We start from the raw sequence: 21061 nt of genomic DNA, 5'->3' as shown, positions 1-21061 counted from the left end.
ATATTTTATGGAATTGTTAGAAGGTACAAATATGGAGGAACAAGCTGATGAAACAACTCTAGAAGTTATATTGGAAGAAGATGACACAATTAAGGAAGAAGAACTTAATAATGCCATAAAAAAGGTAAAAATCAGTAAGGCTGCAGGTCATGACAGGATTACACCAGAAATGGTTAAATATATGGGAAGTACAGGAAAGAAATTATTACTCCATACTATTAATCTTGCTTGGAAATACAAAAAGACACCAAAAGACTGGAGAATTGCAGTGATCACACCAATATTCAAAAAAGGAGACAACTGATTATGTTCAAATCACAGAGGAATTTCATTGTTGAGTGTCCCAGGTAAAATCTATGCAAGAATATTGGAATACAGGCTCAGGCAAGAAATTGAACACCAACTAGAAGAAAGCCAAAGTGGATTTAGACGCAAGAATAGTCTCAGTGGAATTGAGCAATATCTGTGGAGTGAGTGTCAAATCTACATCATGCCTCTTCACCATTTTGCGTTATTTCCACACATTGATTATTTCAATTTATTTTAATATATGAGCTTGTTCTCATGGATTTTCTGCACACTTAAAATGGCTCACCTATAATCTACAAATAACCGTTGATTAAACAATTATTTGTAACAAAGTTGACATGCTCCTAGAATTTGTTAAAAAATCGAATGACTAGAAAATGATTTCGTTCTATCGCTTTCAAAAATAAATTTTATTTTGTTATCTATCACCTAATAGTGGTAGTTGTAGTAGTAATACTAATCATCATAATAATAATAATTAATATACATAGTGGTTTGGATTCTACTATAAACTGTAGGTCCAGTCTAGATTAGCCTTACTGTGCACAAAGTGAACTTAAAACACTAAATCAAATCAAATCAAATTAATAATAATAATAGTAACAGCAGCAGCATTAATAATAATAGTAGTAATTATGCTATACTAAAACACAGGTAATGTGAATTTGGATAAACAGTTTTGAAAAAAACCCTCCCCCCGTGATGAAATTCTGTGTAACGCTACTGTATACATTCAACAAAGATCTCTGATAAGCTAAATAAATTAATATATTTTTATTTTTACATGCTAAGTATTACCAATGAGAGGTACACAGCATACAGTTTCATATTGTCAATTACTGAGAGCAGTAAAACATAGCCTACTTCATTGCACTGAAGCTTCTTCAAATCTCATCTCACCAAGATGGAGATCTACTTCAATGAAAGATCTTTATTTTCACTTGTCACATTTGCATATAGGTCGTATCTTTTATGATCCCACACTGGCATGGATAATCTAATTTTATTAAGGTAGTCCAAGTCAATTTCAGCCATTGCAAACCCAGAACCTTCACTGCACTGAGCAATCACAATTCCCCATGGATCTATCACCTAAAAGTAAATATTCAGAAGACATGATTTAGAAATATAGACTCTATCTCACACAACACTACCAGTGGATTTGACACAAAATCATCTGCCCAAATCCATTTTCAATACGATTCTTTCTACTTGAGGTACAATGCCGTTTATTATTATTATTATTATTTTTATTATTATTATTATTATTATTATTATTATTATTATTGAATCCAAAGTAAAGATGTGTCACAGCTGTCATTTCAGCAAATTAGCTTCTCATTTACATCTTAAACGAATAGCACTTACCAAAACATACTATTTTTTTCAAAATTTTCAGAAATGCTGAAGAATCGCAAATTAGCGAATTCTAACCGGAAATAATTTAACATCCAGTTTTAAATTACCAGGAATTTAGATTAATTAAATCACGTAGAAGTAATTACATTATTTTCCATTCATATGCGCACTTGCTAGCTCTCGTCTTCTTCAGTTTCATTCATAGTACCAGTACCGTAAAAACACTGAAATATTGCAGTATGTCCCTTTTCAAATGAATCCAGTATTCTAGCAAAGAAAGAAAACTAACGGATGCTGCTTACATCCGAGGGAAAATTATAAGGCCACAGATGAACAAATTACAGAAACAAGAGATACTTCACAGTACACAACTGACAATGGCAAAGTGTCAGCAATAGGAAATAATTCTCCTCCTAATCTCATCTTCTTGCTTCTGGGAAATATCAACCCCCTTCCAAGGTATGCATATCGCTTTGGAATTGAGGACTACCAAAGGAAAGATGAAACATGCGATAAACCTGCCACCCAAAGCCTACCCACTGGCCACCGACAGGAGACAAATTTAGTTCAACAACTTTCTCATTTCCTCTTCATCTAATGTTTGCAGAATTAATGCAACAAAGGATGGACATTTTTATCGCAGGAGAAACTAGTAATTTATCGATGGTCCCGGTTCACTTTAAGTCCTAAATCACCAATAATTTATGACACTTATACAGCAACTTAAGTGTCATGAAGTAACTGTAAAAGTAACTGTTGAAACGTTACTTCCATTCAGTGTGGTATTTAAGAAATATCCAGAGGGGGGGATTCTACTGATTGTCTAGAAGCCAGGGGCGGCGCCAGAAATTTTCGACCGGGTGGGCAGAAGCTCCATATTGATAAATTAGGGTGGGCAGTAAAATGTAAGACCATATATAGTATATACGTATGTGTATGTAAGACGTATGTATGTATCTCATCTCTCTTACACTCCCGATTTTCCTCTTACTTCTTTTCCCTTTCCTTTTCTTGTTTTCCTCTTTATATTTTCTAATCTATTCTCGCATCTTGTTCTATTTTCTTTCGCTTTGTCTCTGATGGACATAATTATTTCAAGGAAGTGTTTACCCTTGCGCAGCCATACATTCTAATTACATTCTTTCATGCATGTTAATACAGTGAAATAAATGTGAATTAGGTTTAAGCTTGTGTTGCAAATAAAAGGCACATACTTGATTTTATGTATTCGGCGACAGTGATAGAAAGTGCGATGGTAGACAATCGTGAAGATTTTCGCAATTTAAAAGCATGTTCCTGAGCATAGTATTTTCATCGTATGAGTTTTTGACTGAAAGAGTTTTCTTACTCCTTGGGGGTCACTTTTCGTAGCACATAAGGTTTGCACAACTGACAAATCTATCTGAATGTTTGCAGTAGCGGCGATTGGGTGCCAACATTTGAGGGGCAAGGACAATATACTTTTTATTGGTAGAAAAGGCTTAGCATAAAAAGGCCATAGTGCCGGGGCAAACAGTGGCAAATGTGATGGGGGAACTGCATCCCCCACTTCCCGCTCCTCCTAATCGCCGCCACTGAATGCTTGGATTAAAATGAATATCTTATTAGGAATGATTTAAAACACACATGGAAAACCAATTCTTTGTTCATTGTCCATGAAGTATTCCTCGGCTAATGAAAGGCTATTTTGACAAAATATCACTCATAAGTAATAAACAAGTAAGATTGAAAAAAATGTTCAGAATAGAAGAGATTATTAGCTAAGTTGCTATTCATTTTCTGAACAGTCATGTTAGTAATGCTGGAGAAATAATACACGTATGGTTACATGAACATATTTTTTGAGGTAACAAAATGATTTAGGACACAAGGAATTCATTGAAGTTGATCACCGTACCAGTATAAATTCATCTTTTTTTCATAGATGTCTTTGGTTGTATGGCATGACCATTTCGAACACACTAGAATGTCAACCTCTATCCTGTGCAGCATACCCTGGAAACTTAATTCTTTCAGGGCAACGAGTCCCTGGTGCCTGGAACCACTGTCAAAGTAATAATTTATGAGGGTTTGTATTTTGAGTGTCAGCGTGTGTTTGTTTTCGCCCCTTCGTTACTTTCATCTAATCAGCATTGAACCTTACCGTCGTCATTATCAAAATTAGCATTATTAATGAATAATGAAATAACATTATTAAAATAAAACAAATCATCCACAACTTACTCTTCCAAAAAATGGAGTTTCATTAGTTCATACCTCTTAGAAAGTTGAAGTGGTAATTTCAATTGCACAGCGTTTCATTAGTGGATCAAGGCAGCTAATTACGTGAACAATGACATTGTTTTCCGAAAGCGTCAAATATTTGTATCAGGCAATCATCCTCTTAAAATGAACGCATCTTCTGTGGTGATAAAATGCCACGTTTGGTGCGAGTTCTTTCTGTATATATGTTACCCCAATGGCATAACGCTGTCGTTATAATAGAGAGGTCCTGTGTTCGACTCCCCCTCCTCTGGTGGAAGCACAATGCACACTGGTTCGGACAACACGTTAAACTGTAGACTTAGTCCCGATTAGCCTATCTGAGCATAAAAGTGGGCTTAAAAACAAAATTTTTAATGGATACTTCGTGACACCTTTTTCCACACATAATTGGTTTATTAAAATTTATTTACTTAGCTATTGTAGTGATTATTGTGATTCCTACATATTAGTAGTACGAATATAAAGTTGATATTTCGCATACCATATTGATATATGAAGATGACAGGTATATAAAAATTGTAATGAAATAAAAAAGGGACACCTCAATGCAGAGCTAATTAAAACTATATTATACTCTGATCACATCACCTCCAAATTTGGCCGAGACCAAGAAGGTATGGGGCCCTAACTCCACACACCCTATACGCCTTCATGGCGTGGTGCAGAGCACAGGGGGGCACTTTACATTACTTTTTTATTATACTCTCTAGCATACTTAATCCCGAAGGTTTATCGCTACAGCAACACAAGCCTTCCATCTGTCCCAATCCGGGGCAAGATCAATCTAATCTTTCCCATCCTTACCGATTTCTTTCAGGTCCATACCAACGCTATCCCTCCATCCTCGTCTTGGTCTTCCTACTGGTCTCTTACAATCAGGTTTCCCAACAAGAATCCTGTAAACTATTATTTCCTCTGCCATTCACGTCACATGGCTTGCCCATCTAAGTCTTCTTGATTAAATTATTCTAATAATAATTAAAAAGTCGAAATAATTTATTGTGTTGCTGGAGGAAGTAACGCTAAGATGATGTTTTTATTTGTTTATTTGGAGATATATTAACCATACCCAGGCCGGGATTTATATACATATGTGGAGGCCCAGAGCTGCAGTCCTCAAGTTCATCCTAAATTCTGATCTAATTTTGATCATACCCTGCATAATTTTGAGCCTCCTAAGCCTACTAGCGGCTTTTAATCATGGAAGTATTCATTTGTTCACAGTTTTCGTTTCAATAGCTATAGTAATTACTTTCACTTTTAATGACAAAATTGGCTTTTTATGGGTTGATAATATATGAACATTTCAGCATAGATAATATTCACAAGTAAAATATACATGTTATGAACACCAGAATACACTCATTTATTGAATTATTCATATATCCTCAAGTATATGTACTTATTGAATTTGATTGGGTGGGCAATCGGGTGGGCACAGGAATTTTTGGGTGGGCGCTTGCCCACCCGTGCCCACCCTTGTCGCCGTCCCTGCTAGAAGCCGCATGAGATAATGCTTTATATGCTGTGTGTGTGTGTGTGTGTGTGTGTGTTTGTGTGTGTGTGTGTTTGTGTGTGTGTGTGTATACATATATATATATATATATATATAGCTATATACACATATGTTTGTGGCCTCTAGAGGAGAGGGGTTGCAAGGGGATGGTATCTCGACAATTTTAAATGGTAAATGGGGTCACTCTACACTTTGTTTTATTCGTATCTTCGGCGTGTGCGAATTACTCACTTAGTAGAATATTAAGTATTTAAAAAATATATTTAAAAATACCAAAATATAGCTTACTTACGGTTTGTGAGTATGCACAGTATGCCAAACTACCTTTCGGGAGTCAACTGCTCCCTTCCTCAGGTTATCTCCTTGGCTAGCAAAATTGCTTCATAGCCACGTCAAATAAAAGTGAAACAAGGATTAAGGCAAACGTAGTTTGGCATACTGTACATACTCACAAACCCTAAATAAGCTATATTTTGGTATTTTTAAATATTTTGTAAATACTTAACTTCGTTTTATGCCACTCAACTTTATTTTTATTTTTTTTTTAAAAAAAAGAGCTTTGAACGACATATATTTTAAATAATTGCTAAAAATTGCCGATTTAAATTTGAATCTTGACAGAAAGAAAAGGCCAAGTCCACTTATGATCAAAACAGCTAATCAGGACTTGACCTTCAATTTTTAAAGTGAGACTTTGACACCCACCCCCAGAAATCTGTAGTCTGGACCTAACTTTTGGGGATCTGAATCGAACTTGGACATACCTTTGGGGGGGGGGGTAGAATCCAAAAGTTTTCTACCCCATAAAAATAGGGCCCAATACTACTTTGCTAAATTACGGTTACATTTGCGAAATCATAAAAATTACTCATGAACTTGCTTTTCAGGTCCCAGGAGGTTAACACAAGTTCCATTAGCTTGTTAATTCTGAAAATTTGTTAATTGGGCGAGTGCCCCCGCCAAGTTACGGCTAATTAGTATGGGGCTCCTTGAATACAAGACAATAGCGATTACCTCTATTATATATCTAACGCCCATCATTGTGTACGTAATTTCATAATCAATTGTTGTTACAGTATTGATTAAGAGACTAAATTCAATATAGATTCTTCTGTACTTTTAGTCATGATATTTTATAAATGTATTTAGCTTGCTGCAAAATAACAAAACTATCAACTTGACAATGCATGGTCAAACTGAACAAATTTTCCAACAAAGGATACCACATTTCAACTCACCAATCTGTTTTAGTTTGATTGATTGATTGATTTAGTTTATTTTACTTCACTTTTCTGCCACTTTTGGCTGATTGCAAAGAGGTGGGTGAGTGATGATGTGATGAAATTGATGAATGGACACTCACAAATGGCCAGGCCGGGATTCCAACCCAGTACCCTTGGCGTCGTAGCAAAATGTGCTAACCACTCCGCCACGGGGGCCGGCCCATGTGTTTTAATTCAGTGATGTTAAAAAATAATGTATGATTAACATCACTAGATACATCAAGCCATTGCCGTGTAATTTTTCACTTATTTTTTCACAGGCAACCAGCAATCAAAAGGAACTCACCACTTTAATACTCTGCCTTCTTGTGCACATCCACTTGCAAATTTTCAGAACCCATCCTTTGACCAACACAGCCTTCACCCCCACCAGATTTCATTCATTGTGAAGCCAGATTCCTGATATTGGAGAGTCTGGAACTAGTGAAGCTAACTTTTTCCACTAACATTCTAGCTTCACAAAGAAATCTAGGTCATTGTTCTAAAAAAGAGCTCACTTGTTCTTAAAAAAATGACTTCGTAAACGCTATCACACTCAGGTCAAAAGTTCCATGAAGGCTATCTTCGTATAGGCTACTATTGTTCCACTCATACAAATACTGACGTTCTGTGGTGACAAGTTCGAGTCATGTGACAACTCATTTGTAACTTTCACATTGATTGTGGTGGCATTTTCGTGCTAAATTCTGTGGACAAAGAAAAGGGAAAAGGGGAGGTGGTGTTCAACCCGGGCCACTTATTTGACAGTTCCAGGAATACAGTAGTGCTTGAGGCCACATCTGTGTTCGCCAAATGGAGCTTGCAGTTGTCCAACAGAAAATGTTGCAATTGAATAGCAAGGCGGGAAAAAGCAACTAAATTGCCAATAATTTCTCATTTCCCCCCAAATATAATTCCCCCAGTGATAAAATTTATCAAGCAGATAGTGGGACACAAGTTTCCAGAGGGGGGAATTCCCCCATCCCCCTTACAAATATCACACTGCTTCTATTGGAAAAAAGTAACTCTGTTACGGTTACTTGATTTTAAAAGTAACTAGTTACCATTATTAGTAGTAATGGTGTCATTATTGTTGTTATTATTATTATTATTATATTTTTATTGGTACGTTTAGCCTGGTACTTGCCCCCCCCCACCCCACAGACAAAAATTTGTAGTTGGGCCTCTGAAGTCAGTGGCGTAGAAAGAGGTGGGTGAAGGAGGTGAGCGTCCAGGGCTTCGCGTTCTATGGAGTTTTCACGCAAAATGTAATAAATGGAAGTGAGAAAAAACGATGGAAAATGCTAATTTTTGTGGGCAATAAAATGAAAACATTCTGTTTTTATCTGGTTTTAAATTATAATTAAACGGTATAATTTGTATGAATACATCAAATCAGGGGCATATCATAGGTCTGCCTAAAAAATGTAAAGATTATCGTCGTATTTCTCATGTGAAACATTTACGCAAAAATTGACGATAACTTGCTTGAACATTTTTACCCATTTATTCTTTTCTTGAATAAAAAACACTTATAATATAATAATAATAACAATAATAATATATCTTTATTGAGCGGGCAAGGTTCAGTGTATGCTGTTGTCCCACCTAACCCTTGTCAGAATACAGTCTACAGTTACAAACAGTATAATATATCCAATAAGAAAAGTAGAAAACAAAACAAAAAATGATAATAATAATAGTAAATTAGTAAGTAAGAAAGATGAAAGAAAAATGTATGGACAATTTGAAACCAAATAAGAACTGGAAAGACTAAAGATACAATTAATGAGTATATGTTTTGTCTTTTCTTCTTTCTCTTGACCTTGCACTCCCAATTGTAAAATGTATCAGTAAAGCACCTCTAACTGCCAGAAAGCAAGGTGTGAAGCATTTAAATGATCCCATTGTTTTCAACTCATGGAGTGCATGGACAATATTATAATGGTTCTTCCTTCCTACATCTTCAGATTTCAGCTCCCGGAAAGCAGAGAAATACATGTTTAGTGTGAGTGAAATTATTAAATATCTGGTGTGTCCGTCGAGATTTTGTATTGAATCATATTGAGATTTCAATATTAAGAACGGATGGGGGCCTTGCAATCGTCGCAAGATTTGCTAAACGTCAGGGTCAATCTTTCAACGGGCAGGGGGGGGGTACAATATTTCTCTGTGATAAACGCCGAGGTCATTGCCAATTCAACGTAAAAGCTCTTACCACAGATCTTAGACTACAAAATACATAATTCTATTCCATACGATGATAATTATTAAATATGATTATATAGTTTAATATGTGTTTTTCCTTTTAACAAGTGGAAATAGCAGACATTCGCAGTGGCGTGCCCAGGATTTTCGAAAGAGGTTGTTAGGTGTACTTTTTTTTAGTAATCATGTCCTCTTTTTTGTCATCTTTTTCTATACCTTTGAAGTTCTTATTTTTATATTGAGCCTCAACAACCCCTCCTAGAGCACGCCACTGGGCACTCGTAAGAATATTGATGACTCCAGAAAAACCCTGCCGTGTGGCTGTAAATATGGGGATGGGGGCTGAAGAAAGGCCTGTTATGACCCAGACCTTCAAGAGTGGCGGAAAGTAGCGGTTGTTGGACCTTGTTGTAGGGTCTGCCTTTTCGGAAGCGTGCGCCTTTTCTCGGCATCGGCAGAGACCGAGAGATTCGCACCATTCTGCGATGAGCTGAATCATCAAACACCACTGCCTTCAATAGGAAACTTTGTGGGAGGGTTCGGTGCAAGGGGTTGTATCAGGACCTCATTTCGATGCGCTAAACTTTAGCTAATCTCTTGCGTATTTCGAGCTGTTTCTTGCTGTCGCTTGGTTTATTTCGCACAAATATGCAAAAATCCTAACTTATTATCATTTTTAGTTCTTCTCTAAAATATTTAAAATGCAATATTTTCAATATTTTGCTTGGTCATCCCCGCTACTCCCGATGAGATGCCTCCTCGCCTCTGGCCCATGCATTTAAACAAAAATAATGTTCATGAGAGCATAGTCATAATCATTCTGCTTTCCCAGCCAATTCCGGGGCATTAGTGCATCCCAAAGAAAGTTTTTATGGTGCAGGGACAAAAGATACCATTCTGGGACTGTCTTTGTAAATTTGGGGTGTGTAACAACCCTAGTATACATATTTCTTATGTCATTTAGAAATCCATCAGAATATTGTCTAGACCTTTTGTAAAATGTAGTTACACATAGGCAAGTGTAATTTATGTAGAATAAGGTGAGTCTCATTGTTTTCCCATTTCTGCTGTTCTTTCTTGCCTGTGCTATACAATATTTAAAAATATGAATTTAACACAAACTTACATATCCCTAGTTATTATTTTAGGTCAGGTTATTTCCAATGGTTATTTATTTCTCATATTTTTGTGACATTCCAGTTTTAAGAAGAAAGGGTGGGTGACTTGTGTTCAGTGAAGGATAATTACTCACAGCTGAACACGTAATAGAGATAAATTAACTGTAATGACAATGATATTTGATTCAATTGGTCAGCTTTCAACCCAATAATACATTTTCTTTAAAATGTATAAATTACTTGAAACATTATTTAATTTAAAAAAAATGCTTTGTGAAGTTCACTTTGCCCTCATCGGAGAGTAATTATCCTCATATGGTTGGATAATGGTGTGTGATATCATGACACTAGGTAGAAGTTGTTTTGAAAATGCAAAATATTTTATGTTGACACATCGTGTCAACAACATACAACCCATCAATGTTGGGAAAACACATAATCATGTATAGAAAATGATATGAGACTAGTGTAAGGAATCAATTCTCTTTATATGATAATGGCTTACTTTTCATGGTTTTTATATCTAGTTAAAATAGGAAAATGTGATGAGAAATACATGCTGACTACCCGAACCACAAAAATTGTACAAAAATGCACAAAACAAAAACCTGAAAGTACTTATGCTAAAGACTCCACAGCAAGATGTTCCCTTGAAAATCTAGTTGCCACTTTCCAAGGCAGTTGATATGGTCAAGCATTTCAGATTGAGCACTAACACCTCAAAAAATGCCCTCATCCTCCCTTATAATATATCTGTGCAGACCTTTTCAATGCAATTTATCCTTCTTAGCAGAGACCGCTTGGTAAATTGAGCCCTGAGACTAATATTATTATTAGGATACATTATAGAACTACACGAAGCAACTTATGATATAGAAAGAAATACATAGTAATTCCTACCATAGCATGGCCCCAGGATGCTCTCTTGTTGTTGTGTTTACCAGTTTGAGCAGCTGCCACAACATAACACTGTGTCTCAATGGCACGAGCTCTGAGAATGACCTCCCAATGAGCTGCACCTGTAGCAAAGGTGAAGGCTGATGGATAAGTTATTATCTCCGCACCCATTTTCCTCAAAGCAAGGTTTAATTCAGGAAATCGCATATCATAGCACTATCTACAAGTTAAGGAATTATTGATTTCACATGTGTCCCACAAAGTTGAAATATGTGTAGCAATTAGTAAGTTCTTTACATTAAAAGAAATATTTAAGCTTTAATTGACCACATAGTGTAAAGTCACTACCACATGCTTGAGTCCAAACACATACCCACTCCTCTGCTAGTGTGAAATGGATTCTGGCAAATATCTGTAATTAAAAACAGTAGAAATAAATAAACAAAATGAATGTCAGAATTGTACCAAGAACAATATATAGTCATAGTAATCATGATTCCTTACCCATAATATGGTAACAAAGAAACAATATTTAAAGTAAAATTGTAACCTATGACTGTAATTCTTTATCCAATGTTTTTATATGGCAGTACAGAAAGAAACTTAGGAGTTAAACATTTGTGAATCTGCCACAACATTAACATTAACAAAATTTATATCACAATATTAATATTCTTTAGGTAAGTTTGAGCATATTTAAAACAGAAATCAACAAGCAATGAAGATAATTAAAAAGAAGAGAACGTGTGTAAAGCTAATAAAAGCAGTCTTATCAATAATTTAGATCTTTAAATGTATTATCAATATACAGGGTGTTTCTGCGACTTTGATTCAAACTGGCAGGGTGGATGGAGACTGATCGAAGTACCATTATGAGATAAGGATGGTCCAGAAACAAGTCATTAAAAAGTTAGTAACCAAAACCAGTTGGGGCTGCCAATGAGGGTGCAATAAAAAGAGAACTCAAAGATGCAGCTTGTAGATTTACTACAGTGTATCACAGCACTCAATGACGAAAATGTTACAGTAGTTATTCAAAATGACAGCACAACTTCGCATCCCTGGAGTCGTTTTGATGATACCACGGGCAGCAAGGATTCTTACCAGGAAGTGATACAAGGGAAGTTACTTGGCTCAGCATCCAATCATCAGCCGATACTGTCAGCAGTGCACCTTGGATGTCCGTATTACATCTATAACCTGCATTTTTCAGTTGTCTTATACCACTGTCATAGAAAGTCTAGTTTTCGCCAGAGGCATCTCTTGAATGCATGTGGTGCATGCTGTGCATGCATCAATTGTGGGAAAAAAGACAGCTTGCTCTGTGATTACATTAATGAGCATTTCTACATTCTAATTTCTTCATATAGAAGTATTTATTTTACACAAGAGCACTGAACTAAGCTTATATTACATTTCTTGGATCTGAAGTGATGCATGCGTCAATTATGGGAAAAGAATTATTACTTCCTTTCACTTCAGATCCAAGAAATGTAATATAAGCTTAGTTGAGCGCTCTCGTGTAAATAAATACTTCTCCTATATGAAGAAATTAGAATGTAGAAATGCTCATTAATGTCGTCGCAGAGCAAGCTATCCTTTTTCCCACAATTGACGCATGCGCAGCATGCACCACATGTGCGTTCACAAGACGCCTCTGGTTTTGGTTTATAAATTTTTAATTATGCATTTCCGGACCAGGTTTCCTTACCTCGGGTCAATCTCCATCCACCCTGCCAGTTTGAATCAAGTTATGAAAACACCCTGTATGTAGGGCAAATAGACCAACATACACTATATAGTATAATATCTAACATGCACATGAATTTTCTACAAATCCAATTTTTTAAACTCGTACATAATTACTATGATTGTGCCCACTAAAGCACACAATTATGCTTGAGTGTTAATACACTAGACAAAAGTCAAAAGGGAAATGTGTTCTTTTCACTGTGCTGTTTTTCATTAATTTCTTAATTTTGATATAATAGTCCAAAAGATTCAAGGATCAAGCTGTAGTGTAGTGATGTTTTGTACCTTATCATTTTGTCAATGGCATGAAACAGCACAGAAGCACAAAGAAGAAAGAAGAACAGAAAAACTGCAAAATAGCAATCATAACAATACAATTTGTTTGTATTCTAACAAATACTAAAATGTATAATGAAAATAATAAATTAATGGAAATTTTAAAATACGTGACAGGAGCACACATAGTAACTATACAGAAAAAATTAGAAAGGATACAATTTCTAAACCTATTTTCCCAACTGGAGTGTTAACTGGTGGAACCACTTCTGACCCACTCTCAACATAATCAGATTCTTTAATCCTCACACCCTGTTCTGGTATATCCACATCATAAAGATGAATTTTTTCATAAACTATTTCTATCTCACCATTGCTGTTTATGATTATGTGTGAATTTCTTATTTTCTCTTCACTGACCTGAAAAAGTAAGTAGTAAAATAGGTATTGTGTGTGTGTGATGATGACACACATACCATCAAATATGTCTGTGGGGAGTTTAAACATACACACAGTTCTAATGGCAGGTTCTCGTTTTAAATTGACACTGCATTTGCACATGTAACTAATAGGTGAGTATGCAATTGCAATTGTAGCGAATATTTTGTAAGATGATTCTGTATTTACAATATGTTAGGAGGCAGCAGGGGGAGACTACCAGACACACACCCACACCATATCCCTTTTCCACCAGGGACGCTTTTCAAATGCTAAGTGCACAGTTCTGTACTTTGCCTTTCTTCCTTTCATTTTCAATATGCTTATTACCTAGCAGTTGAAATATCTGGGATTGATATTTTAAATAAAAACACTTTATTTACTAAAATATTTATTAATGGTGAATATATACAAATGTGCAATTGTGTGTATGATGTGTGTGTTGGTGTTTGAACACACATGTGCATCTGAGTTTTTACATAATAACTGATGTTGTTGTATTGATATTAATTGGTTAGTGCTATTTACAATTGCAATGTTCCTGTGCACAGTGCACTGTGCCATGAAGGCACATATACCTAGGTAGGCTGATGTGGAGATAGAGTCCCACACATTCTTGACCTTAGCCATTTTTGGATGTGTTGTGATCAGCATCAGGCTCCAGCTGTCTTTACCCCACATGATTGCCCCTAGGTTCCCATTCATTTGAGACAGGCTGAAATCCAGAGTCACTTTATGCAGGGACAAGGCTGGGAATATTATGACTTTAGATCCAGCATCATGGAATCACACCCATGTTTTCCACGTAGTAGTCAGATGTACTACCAACAGGACCATAGTGGCTCCTTGACATTATTAGTGACTGTATTTTTGTTTCCTCATATCAAGAATATCCTGGGTACAGGCACACCAAATGGATGTTATGTTATGAAAGCCTTTTTCACTTTGGACTTAATTTTATTGAGGAAAATAAATAGCAGAATATAATTATTTTGTTCCATTTCCCTATACATAATGGGAGTGTGTGCGTTTGTGGGGGGGGGGGGGAGCTCTCTAAAGGCATTCAAACATTAACATCTCATACATGTAATTCATTCTGGGCTGCATTTTCTGCAGTGTGGGGATCCACAGCCAGGACAATCCTCTGTGGAGGTTCGTATTGTCCATATATGTTTGAGATTGGCCATTCATTGAGTTCATCTTATCAACATTCATCAGCAAATCCTACATATAATGATATTTAAATTTCTTTTCCAGTTTCTGACCTCCCAAGCAACTACCCCATACAACACAACTACATCACACAGAAGTTTAAAGTATAGTATATGTTCTTTTCAAATATTGTTTTTTGCTTTTATTGGGAAATAATGATCATCAAAATATATGGATGATAAAATAATGTTTTTTTTTCATTATCAATGGCATGTAATTTTCTATTCAGAAACATTTATTACAACATTGTTACATTTTACCCCTCACATAAGGCTGAGGTGGGGGAATAAGTTACTGAAAGACCTCTGACATGAAATATTTGTTTGATTGATTGATTGATTTGGTGTTTTAAGTCCACTTTATGCGCAGTAAGGCTAATCGGGACTGGACGTACAGTTTAAAGTGGAATCCGAACCACTTGTGCCTCCACCGGGTATCGAACCCGGGACCCCTTGATTACAAGGCAATGACGCTACCACTGCACCATGGGGGAGGCCCTGAAATATTTGTAATGCATTGTCCCTTTCTACTCAAGATGACCAAGGTTTCCTCCCACTACAGATACTGTACACAGTGGTTCAGATCTCACTATAAACTGTAGGTACAGTCGCATTTAGTTTATTTTAGGATAAAACGAACTTAAACATTAACAAATTTTGTAAATGTTATTGGTGCATAATAATTTACTTTTTAGCATGTAACAAAATTACTTGGGGACAGTACAAATTTCCATAGTTATCATCCATAATGAAAACTTTAATTTCCTCCAAATAATTTTTTGCACTGATTCCAACTTGCAACACAAATGTTGTTTTCCCTTTATATACTTCAATGGGATAGACACCAGAGGACATGAAGATTGAACATTTCAATTCATGAAACCTTTCATTTCTTTACATATTTCAATTTTTTTACAAATATGTCGTAAAAGCTTCTTAACTTACCTTTACATTCATGCCTCCCAAAGAAAGCCATACATTATTACATTTTGCTAAATCTTTGTATTTTTGAAGAAGAGGCCCTTCCAGTGTTTCTGCTAAAGATAATATTTCACTCTTTGATTGTCCTATGAAATCAAAGCATTCTGGTAGAAAAATAACCTGAAATAGAATATTTTTTTCAGTGGCAAATTTTAAATGTAAACTAAAATTAGTGTGTTCATTGCAATAAAATATTAATATGTGTCATTTAATATAATTCTGCTTAATGAAAAATGTTTGTAATATTTGCAGAAATACTAGTGAGAATATTATTTTATTTTATATTTTTCTTTCACAAAAATGTATGACATTTTATGTTAAAATAAGAGTCAAAAACCAAAGGGTGCTCACATTTCCAAAGACTCTGCAAATGTGTAAAATCGGACACATAAATAATCTCATGGTAGGGGAGAAGTGCCAAATATCGCACCCATTTTGATTTTTTTGTAAGTGGCAGAGCGAAAATAGGCCAAAATGAAAAAGTAACAAGGGCAAAACAAACTATGGAATGATTGCCAAGACGTCTGATGGTTCGAATGTTTTTCAATATATTATACACATGTATATAACGTTGTAAGCAAAACTCTACGATTTTGAGAGTTGAAAAAAATTGTGCGTAATATCGGACCCCAGTGTGATATTAAGAACAGATTCTGTAACAACACAATTTTCCAAGACTTTATTGCCGAAAGTAAGGACATGAAGTAGTAATGAAGTATTTCATTAAAAAAAAGTAATAGTAACTGTTAGGTCCTTCACATGACAATACACGTGTGTTACAAATTACAAATGAAACATGGAAATTGCAGAATACAAGTGTGTTACAAATTGCGAGCAATAAAGCCACTAAACCATTTTGCATCAGCTGACTCATTGTTCTTGCGAGCTGAAAAGCTAAACGTTTGATATCCTTGGCTGTTAAACCAAAAAACACAGATTCCATATTTACACAATACTTCATTAATTCACTTTCTACATTTTATCCCTAACCTAATGGAAACTAGCATATATATGTCCTGTTCGGCACTGTTCACTTTGTCTTTTAAAGTGGATTTGGGAACAGAATACAACTTGGAAGCACGCTTTAGGCCCATCTCTTTAGATTTCACAGCGATGATTAATTCTTCATGTTCTCCTCGGACCACTGTTTCCTTTTCTTTTTATCCATCTGAAAGAAAAATGGAGAATTTCGTGAGGTTATGTAAATTATGTAATTTCCTTAGACCAAATCATTACACTAATTTCTAATTTGGAACAGAAAAGGCTAGATAATGCTAGTGTAGAAATGTAGAAAACTTAGACAATAAGGTATAACCCTGCAACCAACTTGTTTACGTTGTCCTTAGTAATCACTCCAATGGGACCTATGCTATTCCTAACATCACACCCATGCGGTATTTGGAAAACACATGCAGGGTTTGATATTCGGCACAACTGGGAAAGCCAACATGGCACCTACTTCTACCACAACAACGGAATCCACTTCACAATATACACTTTACACTACAACTACATAATGTTCACATACCATTTATGCACTAATTATGTGACTATATCATACCTTTGACTACAGAATATGTCATTGACGACAACCTTGCAAAATATTTTGGACTTCACAGAAATTTAAACCTCTCGTTCTTTTCTTCCACCTGCACGCAGTGCAACGAAACTCTCTCTGCTGGAGTACCTATATCAGTACAACTGTTCACACCAGAGTGCAGCACTTCCCTGACGAGATACGTCGGGGTACGGAACTAGGAAGGGGTGTGATAATCGGCACTTCTCCCATATGTAGTATTTGGAATAATAGAATATCTAAACCAAATGAATGTGCTATGTTTCTTTTCAACAACATATGCTTTTGTAATTTCATAATGCAATCTCAAACATCTATACCTAAACCAAGTAACCAAAGTGGTTGGCCCAACGGTATGGAAATTGGTTGGCCAAATGTAAGAACATACCATTGGGCAACATGAATTTTGGCCATGTTCCCAATGTTGGTCCAATGTGTGTTTTTTTTTTTTGTTGAGCCAACATATGGTATTTATGTTGCGCCAATACATGGCTTTACATTTGGTTAACATACTGGAAACTAAAGTATAGATAGGTTTGTGTTCTGATATATATATATATATAAAATTTATTGTGAGGCCAAATATAACTATAGTACAAATTATTTGTGTAAAATAGAAGAGAATTACACAGCACGTTCTCATTCATGTGGTATCATTGTTTTCAAGGCACCATACTTTCAAGGGTTAGCACAAAAACCTTCTAGAGTTTACTTAGCTTTCCACCTTTCATGGAATTGAGTCTGCACATAACATTGCTTAACCACCTTCGCAATAATACCTGTAAGAATGTTCTTGTTCTACTACAGCTAAACAGACAAACAATAAGCAATTCACAACACATCTTTCATCCATGGTGGCTGACAAAGGACTGATGAGTAACTACAAGTTAAAAATAGCTTCTATTTTCATTTTTTTTTAAAAAATGCTTAATTTAGGAAGCATGCATAAACTTTTATCGTCTCACAAAATATCTAAGGAACTAAAAGTTTAAATATACAAAACAGTAATTTTGCCTGTAGTATTATATGGATGTGAAACCTGGTCTCTTACGTTGAAGGAGGAACATAAATTAATAGTATTTGAAAATAAAATCCTTAAAAAAATATTTGGACCTAAATGGGATGAGGAGATGGGTGAGTGGAGAAGGTTATATAACTTAGAACTGCATAATTTGTATTCATGTCCAGATAGTATTAGAATAATTAAATCAAGAAGACTTAGGTGGGCAGGCCATGTGGCACAAATGGGAGAGGAGAGAAGAGTTTACAGGATTCTTGTTTGGAAACCTGAAGGTAAGAGACCAGTAGGAAGGCCAAGATGAAGATGGAGGGATAAAGTTGAGATGGAACTAAAGGAAACCGGTAAGGATGGAAAAGATTGGATTGATCTTGTCCAGGATAAGGTTTAAGATTGCTAGAAAGTTAGTTAGTTAATCTCATATATTTTCAAGATTTCTTACACTCACGCATTTGTTGTTGAAAGGTAATTATTAATCAATTTATTTTGGAAAATTCTACTCATTCAAGTATCACCACGAGAGATGTTTTTGAAATTTCAACACCCATTAGTTACTGACACTATTCTTTAAAAAAAATTAAGCACAGTTGGTCAAAAATTCTCTACTTTTACCTGTTGAAATTGATGTCAGCAAAAGGAATGGAATAAGGGTAGTCAAAAGATTATCTTAAAACTGTCATCCCCCCCCCCCTTCTCCACATAGATTACATAGTTCTCAGTATTGTATACTGTTGAGCAACAGTAAGAAACACATCCTTTCCAGTGTTCAATCATAGACTGATGGAGACTGGAAGGTAAATTATTTCAGCATGGGATAAAAGTTATGTTGTGCAGACAATGAGTGGGATGGCTATCAATATTCACCTGGTCATGGAAATGCCTAGTTTGAGACACAAAGCTCCTTTTCCTGAGATAGGTAGAACATGTGTTTTTACCCACCAAGGCAACATGCAACCAAATATAGGGTGCGAGCAAATTATTTGTTGATTTTGTAAGACCATATTTTCACCAATACTGAACATAAATACATGATACTACCACCATTTGAAAGAGGAATGTTTGAAGTTTCATACAGACTTTAAATGCATTATGTGTGCCCAATGTGTTGCAGGAAATATGTCCAGGTGCTACTTCCATTCTCATAAAACCTTCTCAAGCATGTTTTGTGCAACATTTCCGAAGGCAGTTTCCTCGGTCACCAGACTTCGTAGTGTGTGATTTATTCCTGTATAAAAAAAAACGTTCCTCAATTTCCAGACACTGCCAGAACTGCCTTTTTCTCCTTCTACGTGTTTTCTGTATTACTGCATTTAATGTAAAACTGTAAATATCTATACATCAATAAAGTAATAAAAATAAGTATATAGCCTGAGAATTATAGCAGAATTACCAAGTGGAATAAAACTTTACATCCAAATATTTAATGAAAAGTTATTTACCTGGGCATTCTTTTTACCTGCAGCTTCAATGAGTCTCTTGCAAATGTTAATGTTTTCATCTTTCTTATTTTGTGATGTCAGCTGACACACTGCAATCAGTCCTTTCATATTACAGTTATCAAAATTGTCACTGTACCAACGACAATGGTTTTCTATACAACGGATGTATCTAGGTAATGATCTTATCTGAAAATGCATAACTGGAGAAAAAGTAGTTTTCATCACAATAAATGTTGGTTAACAAATATACATAAACTAGAACAGTCTTGAAATTCACATTACATATTTACAGCTGCACATGTTCATGTTATTATACTATTTGAGCTTCAGTATTATATATGCGTATACAACTGAATGAACTATTTATTGATCACTAGTATTGGTTGTCAGGTAACATTTAAAAAGAAAGCGAGGTTTGTAAATTTTAAGGTTCATCTTGCACTTATGTCTTCCTGTCACCAGAACACAGCTCATAACTTTCTCTAGCAATTAGTCTAATAAGATACAACTATAATTTCACCTTCTACTTAAAGCTTTTTATCAGGATTTGAAACTGAAAAAAAAACATTAGGTGTAATTTCACACAGAATATATAATGTTTTGGTGCCAGTAATGAAAACTTATAATGGTACTTTATTAGCTATCAATCATAATTTAACATTATACATTGTCTACTCTTTCCCTTTCATACCAACACTGCATTAAGAATTAATACCTCTTCTCTCTTTCCTCTTATCTTCATATAGACAAATTCTTCATGCTATAAAAATGATCATATGGTACAGTAGAACGCTGGATCAGCAATATTTCACAAGTTTATTCCAGGTTCAATCACTAAGAAAATTACTTCTCCTGAAGATGAGAGGAGAGTGTTAGAAGGAAAAGGAGAAATAGACAAAAATATCCAAATATTAAAATTTACTGTCAAAGTTGAAATGTAGGGACTACTGAATACATTAATCAAACACATTACAAAGCAATTGTGAAGGCAAAAGAAAATAGCTGGACCAGTATGAAATATTTATATAGATAACAATTTTCAATTTGGAAGTGTGTTAAATTCTAAAGACAATTTTAAGGAAGTGTAAAAGCTATATCATCATAATAGTGATTAAAAAGGGCTTTGTGAAAATTTCAAGAGTATGTGACAAGAATAGTGGAATGTGAGTGGTTGGATCAGTGACTCCGCCAGAGTGGAGCAAGAGAGGGAGTCAAACTAAATAAAGGGAAGAGTGAGTGGAACAAGAATCTGAATCTGAGATTTAACTAACAGGCTAAACTAAATATACATTCAGATATGATTTTAGAAGGGCTTTAATTTTTTTAAAAATATTATGAATCAAATTATGAATAGGAAAATGGATAGCAAGGAATGCATTTTCCTAATTTCTTCATCTGCTACCACAGATGACATTTAACCTTTGTCTTTTCACTTC

The 21061-nt window shown here is 35.3% G+C and overlaps 1 protein-coding gene across 1 annotated transcript; it reads right to left on the bottom strand.

Moving 5' to 3' along the window:
* Positions 1-1221: 1221 nt before the first annotated feature.
* On the bottom strand, positions 1222-19733 carry LOC146000597 (nitrilase and fragile histidine triad fusion protein NitFhit-like). Its single transcript, XM_083138350.1, has 5 exons — positions 19626-19733; positions 15557-15712; positions 13182-13382; positions 10938-11150; positions 1222-1401 (listed from the first exon to the last, which is right to left on the bottom strand). The coding sequence occupies exons 1-5, from the start codon at positions 19731-19733 to the stop codon at positions 1222-1224; spliced, it is 858 nt and encodes a 285-aa protein (XP_082994476.1).
* Between the last annotated feature and the right edge of the window lie 1328 nt (positions 19734-21061).

This window comes from Lepisma saccharinum, chromosome 16, assembly GCF_977018435.1.
Source record: "Lepisma saccharinum chromosome 16, izLepSacc3.1, whole genome shotgun sequence".
Lineage (NCBI taxonomy): Eukaryota > Metazoa > Arthropoda > Insecta > Zygentoma > Lepismatidae > Lepisma > Lepisma saccharinum.
The sequence above is the reverse complement of the archived record's forward strand: the minus strand, read 5'-3'. Positions and strand labels throughout refer to the sequence as shown.